This window comes from Thalassophryne amazonica, chromosome 11 (genome assembly GCF_902500255.1).
Source record: "Thalassophryne amazonica chromosome 11, fThaAma1.1, whole genome shotgun sequence".
Taxonomy (NCBI): domain Eukaryota; kingdom Metazoa; phylum Chordata; class Actinopteri; order Batrachoidiformes; family Batrachoididae; genus Thalassophryne; species Thalassophryne amazonica.
Window position 1 is genome coordinate 21,864,471 of NC_047113.1, and position 27,022 is coordinate 21,891,492.

Below are 27,022 nucleotides of genomic sequence, written 5' to 3' on the forward strand. Positions count from 1 at the left end.
ATCAGCTGATCTGAAGTGGATCCAGAGGATCCACTTCAGATTCCAGTCCGCAGCTGGCAGAGGGGATGCGCTCCTTTCCACCCCGCAGTAAAGAGCGCAGATCAGCCAGCCTCCGTGACGTGAGTGCGCGCTGACAGTGTGAATAAAGCCTGACACTGGTTTATAACGAGTCAGACAAACGTGTCTCCTCCAAACGGGATGTGCAATTGTCATTAAACCACGAGAACAGATCTGATGTGCGCACCTCCATGCAGCCTCCAAAAGGATCCCCGCCAAACTTGGTGTCATTGATTTGATTAGTTTTGTCCCTTTTAAACCTCCGAAGAGTTCTTCAACTTACTCCAGCAAAACACACGGAGACAAAATAAAATAAATAAATATAACCCAAACGTCGTCGTCACCATCATCTCTTCCTGCCTGACTGACTGACAGCCATTAGCTGCAGCGTCACGTGTATCACTGACTGTAATCTAACGTTCCCGCATTTTTGTAGCAAGGGCTAAAATTCGGCGCCCCAAAGTCATTAATTTTGGCAATGTTGATTGCCAAATATTTATTAATTTTCCCTAGCAACTACATACAATTGGTTAGTTCGCTGCACTTCAAGGGCGCTTTGAATGACCGCCCAAGACGAGAATGATACGGCTCTATGCTTCTGTCGGTGGAAATGCACTGTTGAATGAGAGTCAGTTGGAGGAAGTATTGTTTTAATCATTCATATACATGTAGCACATACTATTAAGTAAAACTGACACTGATAATACTTTTTAAATATATATATTATGACTTTTCCCCTCCACATCTAGGAGGGCAGCGCCCGAGCGCCCCCTATGGGCCACGCCGCCACTGCGGATAGCCTGAATTTAGTGCTAAAAACCACACTTGATAAGATTGCGGGCCTCTGCTACTAGGCATGCCTTCCCAAGGCACAGATACCTTGGTTCACAGTTAGTTGCGTGACTTTAGGCAGAAGGCTAGAGGGTTTTAACGGAAATGGTGTAGTTCCAAACTAGAGGTGTTCCACCTTGCGTGGCGTGAAGCAATATTTTGATTATAAGCATGCTCTATTGGCTACGAGCAAGCCTGATACTCTGAAAGGAAGCATAACTCAAAGTTTTTGTTTGATACAGTGGCATTTCTTTTTCGTGGACACCCACCTGCTGGTCGTTCTCACCTTTTCAGCACCAGGACTTTCTGGACTAGTTTGAGAAGAAAATAGAAGATATTAGGTTGAGTACATCTCCAGCATACTTGGTCCAGTCATTGTACCCAGCTATGAGGTGGGGGCTACCATTGAGGTACTACAAAGATTCATGGGATTTAATAGTATTTCACCAGGCGTGTTAATGAAACGTGTGATGTCCACAAAAAGCACAACCTGTTTATTTGATCACATACCACAAAATTGTTGAAGGATCTGTGGCCCACTCTTGGGCTGAGTTGTGCTGGAAATTGTTTAACCTTTCACTAAACTCTGGATCTGTTCCAATTGTTTTAAATCTGCAGTGGTTTAAACCAGTACTCAAGAAATCTAATCTCGATCCGTTTGTAATTGAAAAATTATAAGCCGATATCAAATCTATCATTCTGCTATAAAATTCTTGAAAAGGTGGTTCACGGCAGCTTGTTGACCACCTTACTGAGAATATCTTTTTGAGCCATTGCAGTCTGCGTTTAGAAATATCACTCCACAGAGACAGCACATTAAATTAGTGAATGATCGTCTGCGAGCAATAGACTCGGATATCACGACAGTCTTGGTGTTGTTGGATCACAGTGCTGCGTTTGACACCGTTGATCATCATATCTACTTGATAGGCTAAATTGTTTAGGGATTACTGGAACTGCCCTTGCGTGGTTGACGTCTTATCTGTCTGGTCATTCCCACTGTGTTTTGTGCAATGACAGTACCTCTGATTTTAGGGGCACGAAGTTTGGGGATCCGCAGGGATCCATTCTAGGCCCCCTGCTTTTTTCCCTGTATAGGCCAGTGGTTAATTGAGCTTGGTTTCAGTTCAGAAGGTTCCGGGTTCAAATCCCACCCCTGCCACATTTCTTCATGTAATGTGGAGTTGCGTCAGGAAGGGCATCCGGCATAAAACTTGTGCCAATTCAACATGCAGATCCACCTTGGATTTGCTGTGGCAACCCCAAGTGCAAACAAGGGAGCAGCCGAAGGGACTTACTATATAGCACCCCTTGGTAACATAATGCGGCATTTTGGGGTTGCTTTTCATTCCTATGCTGATGACACTCAATTATACATGCCAATAACTGCTGGAAATCTTGTCCACATAAACTCTTTAGAAGACTACCTTGTAGCAGTGAGAACTTGGATTTCTAATTTTGAATTCTGATAAGACTGAAATGATGGTTCTTGGTCCAGCAAGACATCGGCATCAATTTGATCAGCTAGCATTTACCCTGGGTTTGTGTGTTATACATCATACTGACAAAGTGAGGAACATTGGGGTAATTTTTGATCCTACACTGTCCTTTGACCTCCACATTAGGGACATTACAAGGACTACTTTCATCCATCTAAGAAATATAGCGAAGATTCTTCCCATCCTGTCTATGGCTGATGCTGAGACTCTGATTCATGCTTTATTTCTTCGAGATTGGATTATTGTAATGCTCTGTTTTCTGTTTTACCGCAGTCCAACATCAGGGGTCTTCAACTGGTTCAAAACGCTGCTGCCAGACGTCTGACACAAGCAGAAGGTTTGACCAATTACGCCGGTTCTGGCATCCCTTCACTGGCTTCCGGACTCTTTGAGATTGGATTTTAAATTGTTATTATTGGTCTATAAAATTGTTCATGGACTGGCACCCCCCTACGTGGCCAGCCTGGTTGAGCCCAACATACTAGCTCGGGCCCTGCATTCACAGGTTACAGGTCTATTGTGTGTCCCAAGGGTGAATAAAAGTCAGCGGTTGACAGAGCCTTTTCTCACCGCGCCCCAGCTCTGTGGAATGATCTGCCTGCACAGATCCGACAGTCGGACTCTGTGGAGACTTTTAAGGCTAGATTGAAGACACACCTTTTTTCCCTGTTTGATTGAGTATTTTATATGATTGTGTCTTCTTTTATTCCTTTTATTTATTTTATTCCTTTTACTTATTTATGTTTTAAGTTTTTATTGTGTTTTTAATCTTAATTAATTTTATTCTGCCTTTAAATGATGTTTGTGATGCATCTTGAGGCGACTAGTCGTGATTTGGCACTACATAAATTACTAAATTTGATTTGATTTTGATTATTAACAAATGATACATAAAGTATTTGTTGTGTTGGGGGGTGTGGTGGACATTTTGGTGTTCTTTTCTTTTCTTTGCTCTCCAGGTGGCATGAAAACTGATTTGTCTGTGGAGAAGGTGCTGGCTGAAGAGTCCTTCACCCTCATCAACATCATGTGCAGCACCTGTGAATGGTGCTCACGTGCAGCCTTAAAGACTTTCAGCTGAAGCGATAATTGGATGGCGTTCTGCATTTAAGTCATGTGTGATTCAAGCAGAACTGCCGGGAACTCGACCTTGTGATGTTCGTTTGTGAGACGCTGAGGACCGCGCCTGGGTTTGACACATTGAGCCCGTGAGGAGGAAGGGTGAGGGACACATGCTGTCAGCACACATCAGAGGTGATTAAGTATTTGACTAATTGTTGATAGTAACTTGGTATTTTGTTACGCAGTATATTTGAATTGTGATGCAGAATGGTTGCAGGCTGCTTCTCACTGCTGTGGCGTGCGGACAAGTGATCCTCCACCTGTTGTGAGAAGCTGCTCATTTGCATAAAGCTTAAAATACAGACCTGAATGTGTTGCTGATAGTGTGTGCCTTTTGAAGGATATTAGTTGTAACTGCGACTTACCTCACCCCTTCTATCCTTCGCAGAGAGTCGGTTTGTCGTGTCCACCTGGGGAGTGGGGTTTGGCGGGTAGTGGTGAGTCCAGGAGCGCCGGGCTTCGATCCTTTTGGGTGCTGGAGAGCGTGCCAGCCTTCACTCCACCAGAAGGACGCTATTTTCGTTTTTACACTTTATATGCACCAGCGGGTGAAATAAAGAAATTGTTTTTGTTATTGGAACCGCTTTCTGGTTATTTTTAGCGCTGGGTTCCGTCTGATGCAGGTCCGCTCCTCAACCCGCGTCGACACATAACAGTAGTTCCCGGCCATTCCATAATGGACCCAGCGGCAGAGGCGGTTCCTTTCGCCAAAAAAGTTCAAGAACACCTTGGAGAAAAATATGGGAACAATTGCCGCATCTCACAAGCCAATTGGGCCAGCGGACGCCCGTGTTGCGGAGCTTGTAGCGCAAGCCGTTCGCTTCCTGCTGCTCCAGCTGCGGCACCATCGATACTGGTGCAGATAACTCCGTCTCCCAGAGATCAGGCGTCCGAACTGATTGTTTGTCGTCCGGAGCCTTATGCGGGAGCGTTGAAGCCTGTGCTTCATTTTGATGCAATGTTCTCTGGTGACGTATCTCCAGGTGTTCTGGGACAGGCAAATAACACACACACACAAAAAAGAAAAAAAAAACTTGTATGGGTTAATGTTTGTTTTCTTTGAATAGGGGTTATAATTGTTTAGGGAGTCAGAGGCGTGTCTGGTGGAGTGAACGTTAGGCGGTTAGAAGCCCGTCTGGGCTCACTTGATTGTTATTTTTTATGTGTTTTTAGGTATTTTCTGTTTGGGTTGTAGGGTCATTTTATTTTGTTGTTTTTTATTTCCCTACATCCCTAACCCCAACCTCACTTGCCCCAAGACCGTTGTCTTGTGGTTGTGGGGTGGTGCAAGTTGGTCACGCTGAGCGTTCTCAGAAGACCTCTGCACCTGGGGGGGGGGGGGTGTTAGGGGCATTTTCTTGGTTGGTTAGGGCCCGGTTCCACTCCAGCCTCGGTGAGCCTTTGTACCGTTTGTCATTGGTGTTGCCGGGGTTAGTTTTTCCTGTTCCCTTCCCCGGCTTAATGTTTTTGAAGCCGTTCGCCAAAATTGAGCCGCCAAGGGGCTCTGGGAGGGACCTGGGGTCTTTCGGGGTGCCGGGGAAGGTAACAGGGTTTACGGTCGTTTTATATCCCCCCGGGGTTGTTTTTGGTAGTCCTCCGGGGGTTGGATTTTGATTTTATTTTGTTTCCTTCCAGGTTCCACCTCCAGGGTTGATGGGACGGTCTCTGGGGGGGATTGGCTTGGGGCCGACTAGCCAAGTGTGGCCGGGTCTGGGGTTCCGGGGTTGATGGTACGGTCCTCTGGGGGTGCCGTTTGCTCCAAGTACACCTGGGGACCTTGTGGGATCTGGTTCTGGCTGTTCCTCCTGGAACTGGCGGTAAAGGCCTTCGGGGGTGGGGGGGGGGGGGCTCTGCAGGTCGTTCTGGGGGGGTTGTTTGTTATTTTTTCTTTTATGCATTTATGTTGTATTGTGTTTGTGGGGCTGTGTTGGGTTTTTGCGTTTGGGAGTTTTTATTTTCTTCCCGGGGTTAGATGGGACGGTCCCCTGGGGAGGTTTTGGGTGGGTTTTATGTTTTTTCTTGTGTGTTGGATTATACTAGGGACTGTTTTGGGGTTTTTGTTGATGCCAGCCGGCCTTCCAGCTGCGGTGCCCTGTCCTGCTGTCTGTGGTGGACCTTGGGAGCGTTGTGCTGTCTGCTTCCTGACGAGGACCCCGGAGGGAGGTGCTGTTCTCGGGCCTGGTCTGTTCGGTCGCCGGGAGGCTTCCCGTTAAAGGGGGGGTACTGTTGTGTGTTGGGGGGTGTGGCTGGACATTTTGGTTATGGTTATTTTTAGCGCTGGGTTCCGTCTGACGCAGGTCCGCTCCTCAACCTGCGTCGACACATAACAGTATTGAGGAATCAGGAAAAGTAGTGAATGCAATCGTTACAAATGTTATAACCGATACATTGACCACCAACTAATGGTTTATTAAGGCTTAGTAAAGGCTTAATATTTTGTGAGGAAAAAAAATGTAAAGACAATACAAATATGATTTGTAAACTGTTTTTATCACTAATGAATAGTGTCTGATTTTACGTTTGTAAATGATGAATTATTAATGATCAACTTTTCTTAAATGGTTTATAGAGAATTAAAAAAATAATTTATAAATGTTTTATAAAGATATTAAATATTTTGTTATTAATAATTATTAAGCCATCTATTTATTTTCTTACCACTGAGTAGCTAATAAAAAAGAATGCTTTGTAAATGTTTTACAAGCTGTTATTTAAGCATTTACTTACACTTTATAAATGCTTTACCAATGCTTTATAGCATGCAGTTAATATAAAGTGTTACCCAATTTTCCTCTGAAAACTCATTTATTCTCCTCCATGAGCTGTGCCAACAGCAGGCACTGTTCTTCTGTCCAGTTGGGCTTTCTAGTTCTTTTTTTTAAAAATCCATTACATTTGTTGTTTTGGTCATTTGGCCAAATCAAATTGCTTTTTATAAGGATGCCAGCAATTACAGGAATTGCTGACAGTCTGCAGCCACCATTCATATCAAATACATTAAGTTGTAAAATAACCAGAAAGGAGAGTAAATATAATAATCTGCATGTGAATGAAGTGCGTTCAAACATTTTGAAGCTGTGTAACAATTCATTTAATTTTGCTGACTTTCATCATCATAACATTAAATTATTTTCAAGATTACACATTTCTTAATACAGTTCATGTTATACAACCCCAATTCCAGTGAAGTTGGGATGCTGTGTAAAATGTAAATAAAAACAGAATACAATAATTTGCAAATCCTCTTCAACCTACATTCAATTGAATACACCACAAAGACAAGATATTTAATGTTCAAACTGATAAACTTTATTGTTTTTGTGCAAATATTTGCTCATTTTGAAATGGATGCCTGCAACATGTTTCAAAAAAGCTGGGACAGTGGTATGGTGACCACTGTGTTACATCACCTTTCCTTCTCACAACACTCAATAAGTGTTTGGGAACTGAGGACACTAATTGTTGAAGCTTTGCAGGTGGAATTCTTTCCCATTCTTGCTTGATGTACGACTTCAGTTATTCAACAGTCTGGGTCTCCGTTGTTGTACACTCAACAAAAATATAAACGCAACACTTTTGGTTTTGCTCCCATTTTGTATGAGATGAACTCATTACTCAATATTTTTGGTGAGTGTATTTTGTGCTTCATAATGCGCCACACATTTTCAATGGGCGACAGGTCTGGACTGCAGGCAGGCCACAGGCACTCTTTGACTACCAAGCCACGTAGTTGTAACATGTGCAGAATTTGGCTTGGCATTGTCTTGCTGAAATAAGCAGGGATGTCCCTGAAAAAGACGTTGCTTGGATGGCAGCATGTGTTGCCCCAAAACCTGGATGTACCTTTCAGCATTGATGGTGCCATCCCAAATGTGTAAGTTGCCCATGCTATGGGCACAAACACACCCCCATACCATCACAGATGCTGGCTTTTGAACTTTGCGCTGGTAACAATCTGGATGGTCTTTTTCGTCTTTTGTCTGGAGGGCATGACATCCATGTTTTCCAAAAGTAATTTGAAATGTGGACTCAGACCACAGCACACTTTTCCACTTTGCGTCTATCCATTTCAAATGAGCTCGGGCCCAGAGAAGGTAGCGGCGTTTCTGGATGTTGCTGATGTATGGCTTTCGTTTTGCATGGTAGAGTTTTAACTTGCACTTGTAGATGTAGTGACGAACTGTGTCAACTGACAATGGTTTTCTAAAGTGTTCCTGAGCCCACGCGGTAAGATCGTTTACACAATGATGTCGGTTTTTAATGGAGTGCCACCTGAAGGATCGAAGGTCACGGGCATTCAATGTTGTTTTTCGGCCTTGCTGCTTACGTGTAGAAAGTTCTCCAGATTCTCTGAATTTTCTGATTATATTATAGACTGTAGATGATGGAATCCATAAATTCCTTGCAGTTGAACATTGAGAAACATTGTTCTTGAACTGCTGGACTATTTTTTCATGCAGTTGTTCACACACAGGTGATCCTCACCCCATCTTTGCTTGTGAAGGGCTGAGCCATTTGGGGATGCTCCTTTTATACCCAATCATGACACTAACCTGTTTCCAATTAGGTGTTCTTTGAGCATTCATCAACTTTCCCAGTCTTTTGTTGCCCCATCCCAGCTTTTTTTGAAACGTGTTGCAGGCATCCATTTCAAAATGAGCAAATATTTGCACAAAAACAATAAAGTTTATCAGTTTGAGCATTAAATATCTTGTCTTTGTGGTGTATTCAACTGAATATAGGTTGAAGAGGATTTGTAAATCATTGTATTCTGTGTTTATTTACATTTTACACAATGTCCCAACTTCACTGGAATTGGGGTTGCAGATCAGTTGATTTTACAGTCCTTTCATAACTTGGAGAGCAGAGCGCATTTGTTTTTTCTTTCTTTTTGTGACAACCAGTCACAGCTTGTATAAGACTGCATCATACCTACCAATAGGGTTGACCACACACACCTCCTCATGAAGATAAAAGATTCTGTCCCCTCCTTGCTCAGAGTTGCCCTCAGAAACTTCAGGATCACTCTGAGGCTACAATGCCTTGCTAGGAATCTTTAGGCTAAAGGTGCACTGACACGAGCATGCCTTTGCTTCACAACCCATCACGATTGGTGCAGACAGGATGCCAGAGGGATGCCAGTGCGTGCTATTGTGCAGAGAATTTTGAAATGTTCAAAAAATCTTTCACGCACAAATGTCGTGCTATGTGGCACGATCTCCAACACTATGTGCAATTCGTCAAGTGGAGTAAAGAAGTGAACAGAGTGAGTGGTGACATCAGCGGCTCGCATCTTAGCGCAGCTCGTCTGAAGGATTATAACAGGAACTTAAATCTGTTATAAACATACTTTAACAGCTGCAGACAAGAAGGAAAGAACACAACTGTTTTATCAAGCCATGACTATGTAAACAAGACAAATTACCTTTTTAGATCGCTCAAATGCTTTCTGCAGCTTGTTAGGCATGCGAATGGCTCTGGATGCAGCCTGTTCTGTGATTCAGGAAGTGATTAGAGCCATTTTCAACAGCCAATTTGCAGAAAAAAAAGATTAATCCGCCATGAAAAAATTATTTTATATACGCAGCGTCCAGCGCAGAGCACGAGGCAGCCGGTAGAACAAAGAACAGCATCCAGCTGTGAACACCGCGGGTGGGATCGTCAACACCGTTCATGCTATTGCGTGAGTCTCAGGCATGCTCGTGTCAGTGCACCTTAAGTTGGAAGCTCTCTGACAGGACTCTGAGAATCTTTGTGAATTCGGGCCCTGGATGTTTGTCTTGATCCAGGACAATTACAAACCCAGACACTTGATCTCACTCAGCTTCTCAAGTGCTACAATCAGAGTATCCATCAACTCTGCAAAGATCACAGCATCTTCCCCAAACTCAAGGTAAGTAGGAGCCGGTCTAAAAAATTCAAGACTATCTAGACATACTTTTTGAGTGAACTAGTTAAAATAAATAAAATGTAATGAGCATAAAATTTAGCCTTGAGAACTGAAATTAGTCAAGTTGTAAGTCCACCCATTTTTAATGCATATGACTCAAAATAGTGGAAACTGCATTCCTTTGGATTTAGCACAATATTACATAATTATAAATTGTAGTCAAATGTAAGTGTATTTTTAAAAAATTAATTTAACTGTCAAATTGACTGCTTTGGAAGAACCTCAAAATTTAGTGACAAACCTTTACAGATGCTATGAGAGTGGACCAATATTCCCAGCCACACTTTTTCTGATGTTTAAACATCATTTGATCACCAGGATCAGGTAGAGTTCAACATACCAGTGGCAACTTCTCCACGTTCGCCCTCTCCACAGCGATGGTCACCATGTTTTCTGACAAGTCAATTCCATAAACTTCTACTCCAAAAGTCTGAAATATAACAATCATGATCACAATCATCATTGGCCCTGCAATCACTTTTACAGCATTTTAATACCATGATATACATATACTATGTTAATATGCAGTGCTTTCCTTTGCCATGTAGAAGTCTCCTCCACCAATGCCACAGCCAACATCCAAAACTTTTTGACCAGGTTTCAGGTTCAGCAAGCCCACAAACTCCTGTTGGTACAAAGAAGACTCAGCCTGTTCCTCTCAGCCCTGAGAAAGATCGTCCTACAAAAGGCTTCAGTACTTATTCACTCCTTAACATAAGGATGGGCATTATGATGCAGATGAAAAAGGTGCACCTTTTATGCTGCAGTAAGTGCATCCTTTTAATTTCAACATTAATACTAACTTGGAAAAGAATATCTACCATTCAAAAGATACCATTCAGTTCAACAGTTATGTGGAACTGTTGATTTGCACACAACTGACTTCTTTGACAGATAATTCTTTCTGAATAAGTGATACCATCATACCATTCCTGCACACTGGAAAATTACACCTCAGTGTAATAAAGAGAACATATTTATTTCAGGGGAATTCCACAGCAAAAAATTTATTTACCTTTTGGAGGGCATGTGTGTGCATACATGAGCTTTTGAAAAGACCAGAAGTTACGTTTGACTACGGGTGATGCCTTGTAAATGTGAGATGCCTTGTAAAATCAATTCAGAGGTGTTATCAGGTTACAAAAACAGCATTTTTAGTTTAAGAAGAGTTTATTTCTCACTGGCTTTTACATAATATATTAGAACATGTTACATTTACACAAAACGTCCGTAGTTTCGGAACGTTTTCCACCATGTTGGATTAGCAACCAGAGAGAGACCATCCAGTGATGTCACAGTACCTCTCTACTCTGATTGGCTGTCACCATGTCCATCCCAGAATCCCCACTGATCCCAATACTGGATAGCTCATTAGCCAATATTGTTGAAGCAAATTGGCCGCCGTATTACCACTCGCATATCCCGCTCCTGAACACCCTTTTCTACTGATCTTTAACCAGGCGCACGCAACTTTATTCTTTGTGATTTTGTTATAAAAAAAAAAAAGCCTTCTTGTGCAGCTATAAACTGCGCATCGCCAGTTCAAAGGTTGTGGATGAACATTTCACCTGTGAGGATGATTGAAATGGAAAGTAATGAACAATAATTTGAAGAGTTCTCTGCCTTATTCCAGCATAGGCACAGATAATAATAATAGGTGGTGTGGCTTGTCTGTAGCCACATGTTGTGTTTTGTGTTGGACAAACTATTTTAAGACATTTATTAGGTCTACTTGTGCATAGTTTTGGAGCTTTAGGTGTTGTTGCTACGAGCTTTATTACTAATATTAGGCTGAAGCTCACAGAGCTATGTGTCATAAATATTAACATTGCAAGGGAAAACCAACTCTCCTGTAGCTAATTAAGTGGTGTTTTATTCTTTCAGTGCAACTATATATATATATATATATATATATACGAGGTCTGTCCGTAAAGTATCGTACCTTTTTATTTTTTTCAAAAACTATATGGATTTCATTCATATGTTTTTACGTCAGACATGCTTGAACCCTCGTGCGCATGCATGAGTTTTTCCACGCCTGTCGGTGACGTCATTCGCCTGTGAGCACGCCTTGTGGAAGGAGTGGTCCCGCCCCCTCGTCGGATTTTCATTGTCTGGAAATGGCGGAATGAAAAGGACTTTTTTTCCATCAGAATTTTTTCAGAAGCTGTTAGAGACTGGCACCTGGAAACCATTCAAAAAATTTATCTGGCTTTCAGTGAAAATTTTACGGGCTTCACAGAGAATAAGGACTTTAACTACAGGTTTAAGGACCCCTTTAAAGGACGATCGGTGCGCCGCGCTGCGAGCTGCGACGATGCGGCACAAACCACTGGATCATTTCTAAGCTGATGGCTCTGTGGATACGAGACCGTCGTGTGCTCTTTCTCTGGTTATAACAAGACCTGGACATCAGCCATTTTCCGGCAGATTTCACTTTTAACAAGAGATTTTGTCATGGAAAGCCGCACGGAGGCTTCGCGCGTCACAACCGATTCGCTGATGAAGCGAGACAAAGGAACACCTCCGTTTCGACGTGTTAGAGGACAAGTTGGGACATGTCTATCTCGGCTTTCAGTGCTTACCAGTCGAGTGAGTATAAAAGAACTTGTGGAGAGCTGGACATGTCCCAACTTGTCCTCTAACACGCCGAAACGGAGGTGTTCCTTTGTCTCGCTTCATCAGCGAATCGGTCGTGACGCGCGAAGCCTCCGCGTGGCTTTCCATGACAAAATCTCTTGTTAAAAGTGAAATCTGCCGGAAAATGGCTGATGTCCAGGTCTTGTGATAACCAGAGAAAGAGCACACGACGGTCTCGTATCCACAGAGCCATCAGCTTAGAAATGATCCAGTGGTTTGTGCCGCATCGTCGCAGCTCGCAGCGCGGCGCACCGACCGTCCTTTAAAGGGGTCCTTAAACCTGTAGTTAAAGTCCTTATTCTCTGTGAAGCCCGTAAAATTTTCACTGAAAGCCAGATAAATTTTTTGAATGGTTTCCAGGTGCCAGTCTCTAACAGCTTCTGAAAAAATTCTGATGGAAAAAAAGTCCTTTTCATTCCGCCATTTCCAGACAATGAAAATCCGACGAGGGGGCGGGACCACTCCTTCCACAAGGCGTGCTCACAGGCGAATGACGTCACCGACAGGCGTGGAAAAACTCACGCATGCGCACGAGGGTTCAAGCATGTCTGACGTAAAAACATATGAATGAAATCCATATAGTTTTTGAAAAAAATAAAAAGGTACGATACTTTACGGACAGACCTCGTATATATATATATGGTAGTGTTCAGAATAATAGTAGTGCTATGTGACTAAAAACATTTATCCAGGTTTTGAGTATATTTCTTATTGTTACATGGGAAACAAGGTACCAGTAGATTCTCACAAATCCAACAATACCAAACATTCATGATATGCACACTCTTAAGGCTATGAAATTGGGTTATTAGTAAAAAAAAAAAGTAGAAAAGGGGGTGTTCACAATAATAGTAGCATCTGCTGTTGATGCTACAAACTCAAAACTATTATGCTCAAACTGCTTTTTTTTAGCAATCCTGTGAATCACTAAAGTAGTATTTAGTTGTATAACCACAGTTTTTCATGATTTCTTCACATCTGCGAGGCATTAATTTTGTTGGTTTGGAACCAAGATTTTGCTTGTTTACTAGTGTGCTTGGGGTCATTGTCTTGTTGAAACACCCATTTCAAGGGCATGTCCTCTTCAGCATAAGGCAACATGACCTCTTCAAGTATTTTGACATATCCAAACTGATCCATGATACCTGGTATGCGATATATAGGCCCAACACCATAGTAGGAGAAACATGCCCATATCATGATGCTTGCACCACCATGCTTCACTGTCTTCACTGTGAACTGTGGCTTGAATTCAGAGTTTGGGGGTCATCTCACAAACTGTGTGCAACCCTTGGACCCAAAAAGAACAATTTTACTCTCATCAGTCCACAAAATATTCCTCCATTTCTCTTTAGGCCAGTTGATGTGTTCTTTGGCAAATTGTAACCTCTTCTGCACGTCTTTTATTTAACAGAGGGACTTTGCGGGGGATTCTTGCAAATAAATTAGCTTCACACAGGCGTCTTCTAACTGTCACAGCACTTACAGGTAACTCCAGACTGTCTTTGATCATCCTTGAGCTGATCAATGGGTGAGCCTTTGCCATTCTGGTTATTCTTCTATCCATTTAGATGGTTGTTTTCCGTTTTCTTCCACGCGTCTCTGTTTTTTTTTTTTTTGTCCATTTTAAAGCATTGGAGATCATTGTAGATGAACAGCCTATAATTTTTTGCACCTGCATAATCTTTTTAGTCACATAGCACTACTATTATTCTGAACACTACTGTATATATATATATATATATATATATATATATATATATATATATATATATATATATGAGGTCTATTAGAAAAGTATCTGACCTTATTATTTTTTCAAAAACCATATGGATTTGAATCATGTGTGATTGCGTCAGACAAGCTTGAACCCTCGTGCGCATGCGTGAGTTTTTCCACACCTGTCGGTTGCGTCATTTGCCTGTGAGCAGGCTTTGAGTGAGGAGTGGTCCAGCCCCCTCGGCGGATTTTCATTGTCAGGAAATGGCGGAATGATTTGGGCTTTTTTTCCATCAGAATTTTTTCAGAAACTGTTAGAGACTGGCAGCTGGAAACCATTCAAAAAAATTATCTGGCTTTCGGTGAAAATTTTACGGGCTTCACAGCCTATAAAATCATCGGTCGTGACGCGCGAAGCCTCCGCTCGGCTTTCCATGACAAAATCTCTTGTTAAAAGTGAAATCTGCCGGAAAATGGCTGATGTCCAGCTCTTGTGATAACCAGAGAAAGTGCACACAACGGTCTCGGATCCACAGAGCCATCCGTTTAGAAATTATCCAGTGGTTTGTGGCTCTCGATGGCGGCACGGAGCATGGCGCGCCGAGTGTCCTTAAAGCCATCCTTAAAGCTGTAGTAACAGTCCTTATTCTCTGTGAAGCCCGTAAAATTTTTCGACCCTGCCTACACTTCTCAGAATGCACCGCGGTGCCAGCAGAGTTCCACTGTCTCACAGCGCATGTAAACAATGGCAAAGCGAGGATGTGGATGCCACCGATTCAGCGAGTTCATGAGCGATTATGATGATGACACGTTCTCTCAAGTTGAGAGGGTTATCTGGAAGAGTTGTAGCACCTGTGATAAATTTCTGCTGTGTGCCCATGTTGTCTTGTTGTCCACACTTCACGAGGTGTGTTTCCATTGTGCCCTAAATGGAACTCTGCTGAAACGATCTCTCGCGTGAGTCAGGGACCGCCAGACAGCGCGAGATTTCACAATTGCAAAACACCGAATAAGCTATCCAGTGTTATATTCAGATCAGTGAGAATCCCTCATACAAGTCTGAGGAAGCCCCCATGTGATCTATGATGTCACTGTCCGACTGTGTGGGACTCTACTGTCGCTGCCATATGTTCTTTTGAAAATTTTCCCATTCAGGCTACTTTTTATAAAAAAAATTTCTAGAAAACACAAATTTTTATTTTATTGGTAAGGTCAAATTTTGAATCTCTAATTAAAGGCTAACAAATAAAATTATAGTAGTGCCAATTCTTTTTTCGGCTTTAAATTTTAAAAAACCTGAGTGGCCCTATACTTTTAAAGTTAACTAAATGTTCACCCTAAATTAATTTATTTAGTGACCTCCAAGACATTGTAAAAAAAAACTAATAAAATATGATTTTGTACAATCCGGTCACAGCACAAGCGGTTTGATCTGAAGCCCATTTGCTTGTCTTTCAGTTCTTTATTCACTGCATCAGCTGTGCATTTCAGGAGTATTCTGTTGAGAACCTTGCTTCAATCAATTCAATCAATCAATTTTATTTATATAGCGCCAAATCACAACAAACAGTTGCTCCAAGGCGCTTGTGGTCAACAGTAGCATGATACCTCTCCAGTTTGTGCATTTGGTTAGGTCATCCTTCTTCGGTAGTTTCCACTAGCCTGCCTTGCTTCGTGTCTTTGGGGATCTGTTCCTCCATCCAGATGCAGGTCAAGACTGAGTGAAGTGTGTTGACGCCGATTTCTCCTCCTTCCTTCAGGGCTTCGGTGGGGACGTGGTGGCATCTGACTGCCTTTCCATTTTTCAAAGCCCTTTTCACCTTCGGTACCTCAGACTTCATGATGTCTCCGGTCACAATCTCCAGTTGTCTCTCTGATGGGTTGATGTCTGGTGGATGGTCTGGGGTCGGACGATTGAATAGTTGTTCAAAATGTTCTTTCCATCTTTCAAGTTGTTCCCCAGGCTTGGTGAGCCTATTTATTTACTTTATTTACTATTTTGCACTGTTGCTGTTCTTTGCCACTGAGTGTTTGGGTGAGCTTATATAGTTCCTTCATGTTCTGTTTCCCAGCTAACTCCTCTGCCTCTTCTGCCAGGTTTTCCACTCACTGCCGCTTGTCTTATTTGCCTCGTTGTGTTTGTTTGTCACAATTGCCTTCTGGTACCTCGTGCACACTTGGTCAATACCCATCTTCTGTTCGTCTTTCTTCTGTCTGCTACCATGTATTTGCCGTGATCCATTCTTTGTGCTCCTTCCTCTTTCTTCCCAGGACTTCCTCACAGGTCTCCAGGTAGGTTTCCTTCACACTGCTGCATTCCTTCTCTATGTCTTTAGTATTGGTTTCTTCTTTGTCAGATCTATATTGTAGGGCATCAAAATGGTTTAACAGGGAAATTTTGAATTCCTCTTTCACCTGGGGTTTCTCAATTTCTCTATGTTATATTTCACTGCTGCTTTGTGTTTCTTCCTCTGCGCTGCCAGCTGGATCTTCATCTGTGCCGTGACCAGGTTATGGTCAGTGCTGGCATCTGTGTTTGTTTTTACTCGGCATTGTGGTACGCCATCTCCAACCTACCATGATGTGGTCGATTTGGTTCTCATACATTCCACACAGTGTTCTGCAGGTCATCTTATGGCTCACTTTGTGTTTGAAAATGGTTCCTCCAATCACAAGATCTTCTGCTGCACAAAACTCACACAGTTTTTTCTCCATTATCATTGCTTCCTGTTTACGCATATGCCTTGATGATGGTCATGTTCTTGTGTTTGTTTTTAAAATGTGCCTTGATGATATTTTCTGCAAAGAGTTCCCCCTCTATAAGTGTGTTAGCAATTTCTTTCACTATCAGTATTCCACATCTATGACTGTGTATTGGCCTGTCCTCCTGGAGGCCGGTGTAGAGGAGAACCTCTCCTCCGGTAAGCTTCACCTGTCGAGATCACAGCCACCTTTTCTCTGCCAGTCCCATCACAGCAATTCTTAGTCTTCTCATCTCCTTCACTATTTGTGCAGTCTTTCCTGCTTCGTACATGGTTTTCACGTTCCAAGCTGCAATCCCTGTAGGGTTCTTGGAGGACAGAAGCGTCAGTCGTGTATAAATGGTATTGAAAGTACACTATTATGCATTTCCTCATGGTGTGGATATGGACTATACCATGATCACCGGTACAGCAGACTTTATCTGCATCTGCCTGCAATATTGAATGATATGGAAATCCGAGAGCAGCACATGGTGCTTTCTTAGACTTGTTGCCAATTTGTGAGATGTCCACCATGGGAGAAAATTCCCCCGCCTGCTCTAAATCCACTTCTCTCTTCATAATTTCTTACTTTGGTCGTGCTGGGTCCACCTGTGCTGACATAGCCAGTCCCAAACATCTTCTCATAGCACAGGATGCCTCGGCGACTGTACTGTTGTTTGTCCAGGAATTGCTGGAAGGTGCTGAAACCATTCTTTGTGGTTGAACTGCGCGGGACCTTCTCCATCAGCCAGCACATTTGATTAGCATTATTTTTCATCTGTGGGAGGATAAAGACAAAAAGAGGAAGATGAGGAGACCGTGGCTTTTCACCTTATAAAAAACTGTTATTTAATAATGTTTAAAATGTGAATAAGAATACCTTAATGTATGTCTTAATATTCTTTTTCAGAACAAGATCGAAACCAAACTTTTGTTCCCCCTCATCCACCTGTACTGTAGCCATCAGATGGTCGTATTCTTCCTGAGCGCGGTAGTAGGTGGGGTTAAAGTTCCTCTGAAAATCACCTGGGTAAAAACAAACAATTCAACTCAGCACAAATGTGTCACGGTTTACATCACTGAGGAGACAAAGACTGGATCCAGATGCAGGCAGCAGAAACAGATGGATTTGTGTAACAAGTGTTTTATTTTCCAGATGATAATGAATGTGACCACAGTCCCCGGTGGCCAAATCCAACAATGCAGCATGAGTCCTGAACTATGTAACCAAAATCAAAAGTGACCAGAAATCAAAAATGCAACGAGAGTCTTTGTAATGTGACCAAAATCCAAAAAGACAATCAGAAAAAAAAAAAAAAAGCATCAGGAGTCTGTGTAATGTGGCCAAAATAACAATAAGTACCAAAAACATGCAACAAGAGTCTTTAGTAATGAGACCAAAAAATGCAACAAGAATCTTTTGTAAAGAGACAAAATCCAAAGTGACAAAAAGAAATCAAAAACTAATAATCAAAAAGAAATCAAAAACTAATAGTCACAGTGGAACAAACAAACCATATGAAAATCAAAACCTTAGCTGTCAACTGCAGAGAGAAAAACACAGACTTAGGAGATAGTGTGATTCCAGAAGGACAAAACAGACGCAATCAACCGCCAGTGAGGCAAACAAATCAGGCTTAAATGCAAAGGAACTAATTAATCACCGGTGGTGACAAATGAAAAAGGAAATGCTGAAACATGGGAGGAAGTGAGTGAAAACACCCCACATGTAATACACAAACTCAACGCCAGAGGGCAGCAACCTCCTATATACACAGAGCTCAACATTAAGTACAACCCTAAACAACTAGTGTCCACTGTAAAGAACGCAAATACAAAAATACAAATAGATACCAAAATAAATTGACAGCCCAAGGTAAGAGAACAATAAGACCCAAAACTGAAGACAGAAAATAAAGATTGAACTCAGAAGGAAAGGTGTGAGAACAAAAAGACAAATCTGACCATTTACCAATTACACAAAGAAACTGATAACCACTGAGAATACAAGGCGTGAGGACTGTGGACAGAGAAGACCAGGAGACATAAAGAACACCACACCAAGACAACTAAGACAGGAGATGGCCACAGCCACATACAGCAGAAATATGACAGCGTCAAAGAACATGCACCAAGACATACAGCCACGCGGAGACAGGACAACAAAAAGGACAAAAGCTACACAAACAAGCCTAACAGGGCACGCCCCAACACAAATGTATAGATTTCAAAAGATGAGTTTTCACACTTCTGCTGCACAACTGAATGTCAGCGCAAATTAGCAAAATTAGTTTAAATGGTCTTGTTTTAACTCAGCCACATGGGGTGTGCAGCCAGTACATTCTGAGTGCCGGTCCCAAGCCCCGATAAATGAGGAGGGTTGTGTCAGGAAGGGCATCTGGCATAAAACAAGCCAACCCAACTATGCAGACTAAGAATCGAATTTCCATGCCGGATCGGTCGCGGCCCGGGTTAACAACATCTGCCACCGGTGCTGTTGCCCAACAGGGTGCCGGTGGAAATTGGGCTACTGCTGGGTGAAGACAACGAAGAAGAGGAGGAGAACGTTTCCACAAACAGTGGGAGAAGACAAAAACTAGAAGGGTGGAAATGAGAGTGGGGACTTTGAATGTTGGTAGTATGACTGGTAAAGGGAGAGAGCTGGCTGATATGATGGAGAGGAGAAAGGTAGGCATATTGTGTGTGAAAGAGACCAAGTGGAAGGGAAGTAAGAGCAGGAGCATCGGCGGTGGGTACAAGTTGTTGTACCATGGTGAGGACAGGAAGAGAAATGGTGTTGGGGTCATTTTAAAGGAAGAGTATGTTAAAAGTGTGTTGGAGGTCACGCGAGTGTCTGGCAGGGTGATAAGTGTGAAGTTGGAAATTGAAGGGGTGATGATGAATATCATCAGTGCATATGCCCCACAGGTAGGTTGTGAGATGAAGGAGAAAGATTTCTGGAGTCTGTTAGATGAGTCTGTTAGATGAGGTGGTGGAGAGTGTACCCAAGCATGAAAGAGTGGTGATAGGAGCGGACTTCAATGGGCATGTTGGTGAAGGGAACAGAGGTGATGAGGAAGTAATGGGTAGATATGGTATCAAGGATAGGAATGGGGAAGGACAGATGGTAGTTGAGTTTGCAAAAAGGATGGAAATGGCTGTGGTGAATACCTACTTTAAGAAAAGGGAGGAGCACAGGGTAACATATAAGAGTGGAGGAAGGTGCACACAGGTGGACTACATTCTTTATAGGAGATGCAAGCTAAAAGAAATCAGAGACTGTAAGGTGGTGGCAGGAGAGAGTGCCGTTAGACAGCATAGGATGGTTGTTTGTAGGATGACTTTAGAGGTAAAGAAGAAGAAGAGAGTGAGATTCAGTGTATTCAGCTTGGGACTCCGACGAGGGCGGTCACATCTCCTCCACTCCCTTATCTCTCTGCTTTTAACCTTCAAGTCCCTACTTCACCAGACTTGTGAATTCCTCAAAACTATATTGGATTCTGGATCTATTGGACTACTATTGGATTAACCATGGAATTGATCAGCTGGTCTCTGAACGCTATTGACACCATTTTTTCTACAAAAAGGTCAGGACCGGAGGATCCTGCCTGCCCAGATGGAACGTATCCTGCGGGCTATGTCCTCGACTCCTGGAGTTCCTGGCATGTGGCATGCTTGTCGCCTTTCTCTGTGGAGGACGTCGAAGACCTATTCATTTTTGGTCTTATGGTAGCAGGGCTGGTACTTTTTGGTTTATGTGTTGCCCTGATCTACCGGAAAATTGGCAAGACGTCGGCATCAAGAACCACGGCCCCTCGCTTGTCCGTCATGATTAACGAGGTCGGCAAGGCAGTGCATTCTCAGACTGTGTTGACTCTTGAACTTAGACGCAAATTGGATGACACCTTGGAGCTGATGCATGCCTTGCAGTGTAAGCTGAAGGTTTTGGAGGCCGGTGAATATTCTTAATTCAAAGTTAGGAATATTCTTAATTTATAATTGGGATTTGGCTGAGTGAGTGGATCTATAAGAAAAAAATGTTTTTCACTGCTCGGCTGCAACATTACAGGCATCAAGCTCAATTGCCCTCTGTTTACCTCCAGAGGAATTTATCCAGGCTCTGGTGAGACGATTTGGCTCCATTCTTATCTCAATCCACAAGGACAATAAACTAACAGACTTACACATGGATCAAAGCATGCTCCCGCCTCTCCTCTTACCACTCTCTGCCCCTCCCTCCCTGCGGCAGGCCTTGTCCCCTCTCAAACTGGTCTGGCGGCGCGACTTACAGTTGCAGCGGCCTTCACCCACTTTGCCTCAATTCGGATGATGGACTGCTTGTCAAATGTGTATGTGTTGTCTTTAATTTTGATGTGTGCCATTATTACGGTAAACAAATAATAATTGTGGATTAATTGCTGTATCTTGTCTGAGGTAATTGGAGTGTAAACATAATTGCCCTTTTCTGGGATCAATAAAGTTGTCTGTAGTCTGAGAGCTCAACAAAGGATCAGATGGTGGAAGCTGAAGGAGGAAGATGTTGTGTGAAATTTAGTGAGCAGGTGAGAGAAGCAGTGGTTGGAGGGGAAGCAATTTTGGACAACTAGGAAAGTACTGCAGATGTGGTGAGGGAGACAGCTGGGACAGTACTGGGTATGACATCTGGACAGTGGAAGGAAGACAAGGAGACTTGGTGGTGGAATGAAGAGGTTCAGGAAAGCATAAGGAGAAAGAGGTTGGCAAAAAAGGAGTACAAGGTACAGAAGTACAAGGAGATGCAGTGTAAGGCGAAAAAAGAAGTGGCAAAAGAGAAGGAAAAGGCATATTGCGAGCTGTACAAGAAGTTGAATAGTAAGGAAGGAGAAAAGGACTTGTACCGATTGGCCAGACAAAGGGACCGAGCTGGAAAGGATGTGCAGCAGGTTAGGGTGGTAAAAGATGCACATGGTAATGTGCTGACAAGTGAGGAGTGTGTGCTGAGAAGGTGGAGGGAATATTTTGAAGAGCTGATGAATAAAGAAAATGAGCGAGAGAAAAGGCTGGATGATGTGGTGAGAGTAAATCAGGAAGTACAAGAGATTAATAAGGAAGAAGTGAGGGCTGCTATGAAGAGGATGGAGAGTGGGAAGGCTGTTGGTCCAGATGACATTCCAGTGGAGGCATGGAAATGTCTTGAAGAGATGGCAGTACAGCAGTGGTCTCCAAACTATTCCAGAAAGGTCCAAGAGGGTGCAGGTTTTCCTTGCAGCCACTGACTTCAGCAGGTGATTTCAGTGATGAACTCATCCCACCTGTTCAAAGGGATGTTAATCAGTGAAATCACCTGCTGAAGTCAGTGCCTGAAAAGAAAACCTGCACCCTCTCGGCCCTTTCTGGAATAGTTTGGAGACCACTGCAGTGGAGTTTCTAACCAGACTGTTTAATAAAATCTTGGAAAGTGAGAGGATGCCTGAGGAGTGGAGACAAAGTGTGCTGCTTCCTATTTTCAAGAACAAGGGTGATGTGCAGAGCTGCAGTAACTTCAGAGGCATAAAGTTGATCAGCCACAGCATGAAGTTATGGGAAAGAGTAGTAGAAGCTAGGCTTACAAAACAGGTGAAGATCTGTGAGCCGCAATATAGTTTCATGCTGAGAAAGAGCACTACAGATGCAATGTTTGCTCTGAGAATACTGTTGGAGAAGTACAGAGAAGGCCAGAAAGAGTTACATTGTGTGTTTGTGGACATAGAAAAACCTTATGATAGGGTGCCAAGAGAAGAGTTGTGGTATTGTATGAGGAAGTCTGGAGAGGGAGAGAAGTATGTTAGGGTAGTGCAGGACATGTACAAGAATAGTGTGCCAGCGGTGAGATGCACAGTCGGAATGACAGACTCATTCAAGGTGGAGGTGGGATTACACCAAGGATCAGCTCTGAGTCCTTTCTTGTCTGCAGTGGTGATGGACAGGTTGACGGATGACATCAGACAGGAGTCCCCATGGACTATGATGTTTGCAGATGACATTGTGATCTGTAGTGAGAGTAGAGAGCAAGTTGAGTCTAGTCTGGAGAGGTGGAGATATGCTTTGGAGAGAAGGGGAATGAAAGTCAGCAGAAGCAAGAAAGAGTACATGTGTGTGAATGGGAGGGAGCCCAGTGGAATAGTGCAGTTACAAGGAGTAGAAGTGGTGAAAGTAGATTAGTTTAAATATTTGGGGTCAACTGTTCAAAGTAATGGAGAGTGTGGTAGAGAGGTGAAGAAGAGAGTGCAGGCAGGGTGGAGTGGGTGGAGAAAGGTGGCAGGAGTGATTTGTGACCGAAGAATATCAGCAAGAGTGAAGGAGAAAGTTTACAAGACAGTAGTGAGACCAGCTATGTTGTATGGTTTAGAGACTGTTGTGTGGGCCGCCAGAAGAGGAGGTACTGCTGGCCCACCACCAGAGGGCGCCCTGTCTGGAGTGCGGGCTCCAGGCACCAGAGGGCGCAGCCGCCTCACAGGAGCAGCCAGGGTGACAGCTGTCACACATCACCTGCAACAGCTGTTACCAATCACCTGATCAGCAGGGGTACATCAGCAGGACGACGTCTCCACCTCTTTGCCGAGATATCGTTCTACCTGGAAGGTAACGTAATCAGCTGACTGTTTGACAGTGATCTTTGTGACTTTTGTGCATTGTTTTGCTGACTCCTTTTCCAACGAGTGGTGGAGATAGTTTTCCTGCCGTATGGATTCCTGGGTGCAGACGCGCCCACATTTAATTGTTTTGTTGTTCCTCGCCAGCAGTACCAGGTCCGACACGCGGAGGCAGTGGCCACCTGGGAGTTCGGGACTTGGCGGCTCCAGTATTCCCGGGGTCTGGTGGCGGAGGAAATCGTGTGGTTCCGGTTCTGCTTTGGACAGACGTCTCCTATCTTCGAGCCTGCCCACACGACACCTTTTGTGATTTGGCTTTTTGTCCATTGTTGTAATCTGTTGTATTTGTTGTGCACATTCACAACAGTAAAGTGTTGTTATTTGACCTACTCCATTGTCCGTTCATTTGCGCCCCCTGTTAACACCCCCTTAGGTCACTTTGAGTACCTGGTCATGCCGTTCGGCCTCACAAACGCCCCCGCGACGTTCCAAGCATTAGTTAATGATGTCTTGCAGGATTTCCTGCACCGATTCGTCTTCGTATATCTAGACGACATACTCATCTTTTCTCCGGATCCTGAGACTCATGTCCGGCATGTACGTCAGGTCCTGCAGCGGTTGTTGGAGAACCGGCTGTTTCTGAAGGGCGAGAAGTGTGAGTTTCACCGCACATCTTTGTCCTTCCTGGGGTTTATCATCTCCCCCAACTCCGTCGCTCCTGATCTGGCCAAGGTTGCGGCGGTGAGAGACTGGCCCCAACCCACTAGCCGTAGGAAGCTGCAACAGTTCCTCGGCTTTGCAAATTTCTACAGCAGGTTCATTAAGGGCTACAGTCAGGTAGTTAGCCCCCTGACAGCCCTGACCTCACCAAAAGTCCCCTTCACCTGGTCGGATCGTTGCGATGCCGCGTTCAAGGAATTGAAACGGCGCTTCTCGTCTGCACCCGTTCTGGTGCAGCCCAATCCTAGTCGCCAATTAGTGGTTGAAGTGGACACCTCGGACTCAGGGATAGGAGCTGTGCTTTCCCAGAGCGGGAAGACCGATAAGGTCCTTCACCCGTGTGCCTATTTTTCCCGCAGGTTGACCCCGGCCGAACGGAACTATGACGTCAGCAATCGAGAACTCCTTGCGGTGAAAGAGGCTCTTGAAGAGTGGAGACATCTGTTGGAGGGAACGTCCGTGCCATTCACGGTTTTCACTGACCACCGGAACCTGGAGTATATCAGGACCGCCAAGCGGCTGAACCCCAGGCAAGCCCGCTGGTCACTGTTCTTCGGCCGTTTTGACTTCCGGATCACCTACCGTCCCGGGACCAAAAACCAGAGATCGGATGCCTTGTCCCGGGTACATGAAGATGAAGTCAAAGCGGAGTTGTCGGATCCACCGGAACCCATCATCCCGGAGTCCACTATCGTGGCCACCCTCACCTGGGACGTAGAGAGAACCATCCGGGAGGCCCTGGCACGAAGCCCGGACCCCGGAACTGGGCCGAAGAACAAATTATACGTCCCACCAGAAGCTAGGGCTGCAGTCCTGGACTTCTGTCACGGCTCCAAGCTCTCCTGTCATCCAGGGGTGCGAAGAACCATGGCAGTTGTCCGGCAGCACTTCTGGTGGGCGTCCCTAGAGGCCGACGTCCGGGATTATATCCAGGCCTGCACCACCTGCGCCAGGGGCAAGGCTGACCATCGCAGGGCATCAGGACTACTCCAGCCGCTGCCTGTGCCTCATCGCCCCTGGTCCCACATCGGCCTGGATTTTGTCACGGGCCTCCCGCCGTCCCAGGGTAACACCACCATCCTCACGATAGTGGACCGATTCTCCAAGGCGGCCCACTTCGTGGCCCTCCCGAAGCTCCCAACAGCCCAGGAGACAGCGGACCTCCTGGTCCACCACGTCGTCCGGCTGCATGGGATTCCAACAGACATCGTCTCCGATCGCGGTCCCCAGTTCTCCTCGCAAGTCTGGAGGAGCTTCTGCCGGGAACTGGGGACCACAGTGAGTCTCTCGTCCGGGTACCACCCTCAGACCAACGGGCAAGCAGAACGGGTAAACCAGGAGGTGGAACAGGCCTTGCGCTGTGTAACTGCCGCGCACCCGGCGGCCTGGAGTACCCACTTGGCCTGGATCGAGTATGCCCATAACAGCCAGGTGTCTTCAGCCACCGGCCTCTCCCCTTTTGAGGTGTGTCTGGGTTATCAGCCCCCGTTGTTTCCGGTGGTTGAGGGAGAGGTCGGTGTGCCCTCGGTCCAGGCCCACCTACGGAAGTGCCGTCGTGTGTGGCGTGCTGCCCGTTCTGCTTTGCTAAAGGCCCGGACGAGGGCAAAAGCCCATGCAGACCGTCGGCGGACCCCAGCCCCTGCGTATCGGCCAGGGCAGGAGGTGTGGTTATCCACAAAGGACATTCCCCTCAAAGTGGACTCCCCCAAGCTACAGGACCGTTACATCGGCCCTTTCAAAATCCTTAAGGTCATCAGTCCAGCCGCAGTGAGGCTTCAGCTTCCGGCCTCACTGCGGATCCATCCTGTGTTTCACGTGTCCCGAATTAAACCGCATCACACCTCATCCCTCTGTACTCCGGGTCCGGTGCCGCCTCCTGCCCGGATCATCGATGGCGAGCCGGCTTGGACTGTACGCCGGCTCTTGGATGTCCGTAGGATGGGCCGGGGCTTCCAGTATTTGGTGGACTGGGAGGGGTACGGACCCGAAGAATGCTCCTGGGTGAAGAGGAGCTTCATCCTGGACCCCTCCTGACCCGGCCCTCCTGGCCGATTTCTACCGCCGCCACCTGGACAAGCCTGGTCGGGCGCCAGGAGGCGCCCGTTGAGGGGGGGGTCCTGTTGTGTGGGCCGCCAGAAGAGGAGGTACTGCTGGCCCACCACCAGAGGGTGCCCTGTCTGGAGTGCGGGCTCCAGGCACCAGAGGGCGCAGCCGCCTCACAGGAGCAGCCAGGGTGACAGCTGTCACACATCACCTGCAACAGCTGTTACCAATCACCTGATCAGCAGGGGTACATCAGCAGGACGACGTCTCCACCTCTTTGCCGAGATATCGTTCTACCTGGAAGGTAACGTAATCAGCTGACTGTTTGACAGTGATCTTTGTGACTTTTGTGCATTGTTTTGCTGACTCCTTTTCCAACGAGTGGTGGAGATAGTTTTCCTGCCGTACGGATTCCTGGGTGCAAACGCGCCCACATTTAATTGTTTTGTTGTTCCTCGCCAGCAGTACCAGGTCCGACACGCGGAGGCAGTGGCCACCTGGGAGTTCGGGACTTGGCGGCTCCAGTATTCCCGGGGTCTGGTGGCGGAGGAAATCGTGTGGTTCCGGTTCTGCTTTGGACAGACGTCTCCTATCTTCGAGCCTGCCCACACGACACCTTTTGTGATTTGGCTTTTTGTCCATTGTTGTAATCTGTTGTATTTGTTGTGCACATTCACAACAGTAAAGTGTTGTTATTTGACCTACTCCATTGTCCGTTCATTTGCGCCCCCTGTTGTGGGTCCGTGTACCTACACTTTCCCAACAGAGACGGTGGCATTAACAAAAAGGTTGGAGGCAGAGCTGGAGGTGGCAGCGCTGAAGATGTTGAGATTCTCTTTGGGAGTGATAAGAATGGACAAGATTAGGAATGAACATATCAGAGGGACGGTTTGGAGACAAAGTCACAGAGACGAGATGGTTTGGACATGTGCATAGAAGGGACCCAGGGTATATAGGGAGAAGGATGCTGACGATGGAGACACCAGGCAGGAGGAGAAGAGGGAGGCCAAAGAGGAGGTTTATGGATGTGCTGAGGGAGGACATGCAGGTGGTTGGTGTGACAGAGGAAGATATAGAGGACAGGGT

At 45.1% G+C, this 27,022-nt stretch overlaps 1 protein-coding gene across 1 annotated transcript in view; it reads right to left on the reverse strand.

The window, feature by feature from the left end:
• Window positions 1-27,022, reverse strand: part of pmt (phosphoethanolamine methyltransferase) — a 67,851-nt gene that overhangs the window by 35,411 nt on the left and 5,418 nt on the right. The window contains 4 exon segments of the mRNA XM_034182267.1: window positions 9,800-9,889; window positions 9,995-10,084; window positions 17,152-17,340; window positions 17,443-17,588. Of these exon segments, the coding sequence (XP_034038158.1) occupies window positions 9,800-9,889; window positions 9,995-10,084; window positions 17,152-17,340; window positions 17,443-17,588 (515 nt within the window).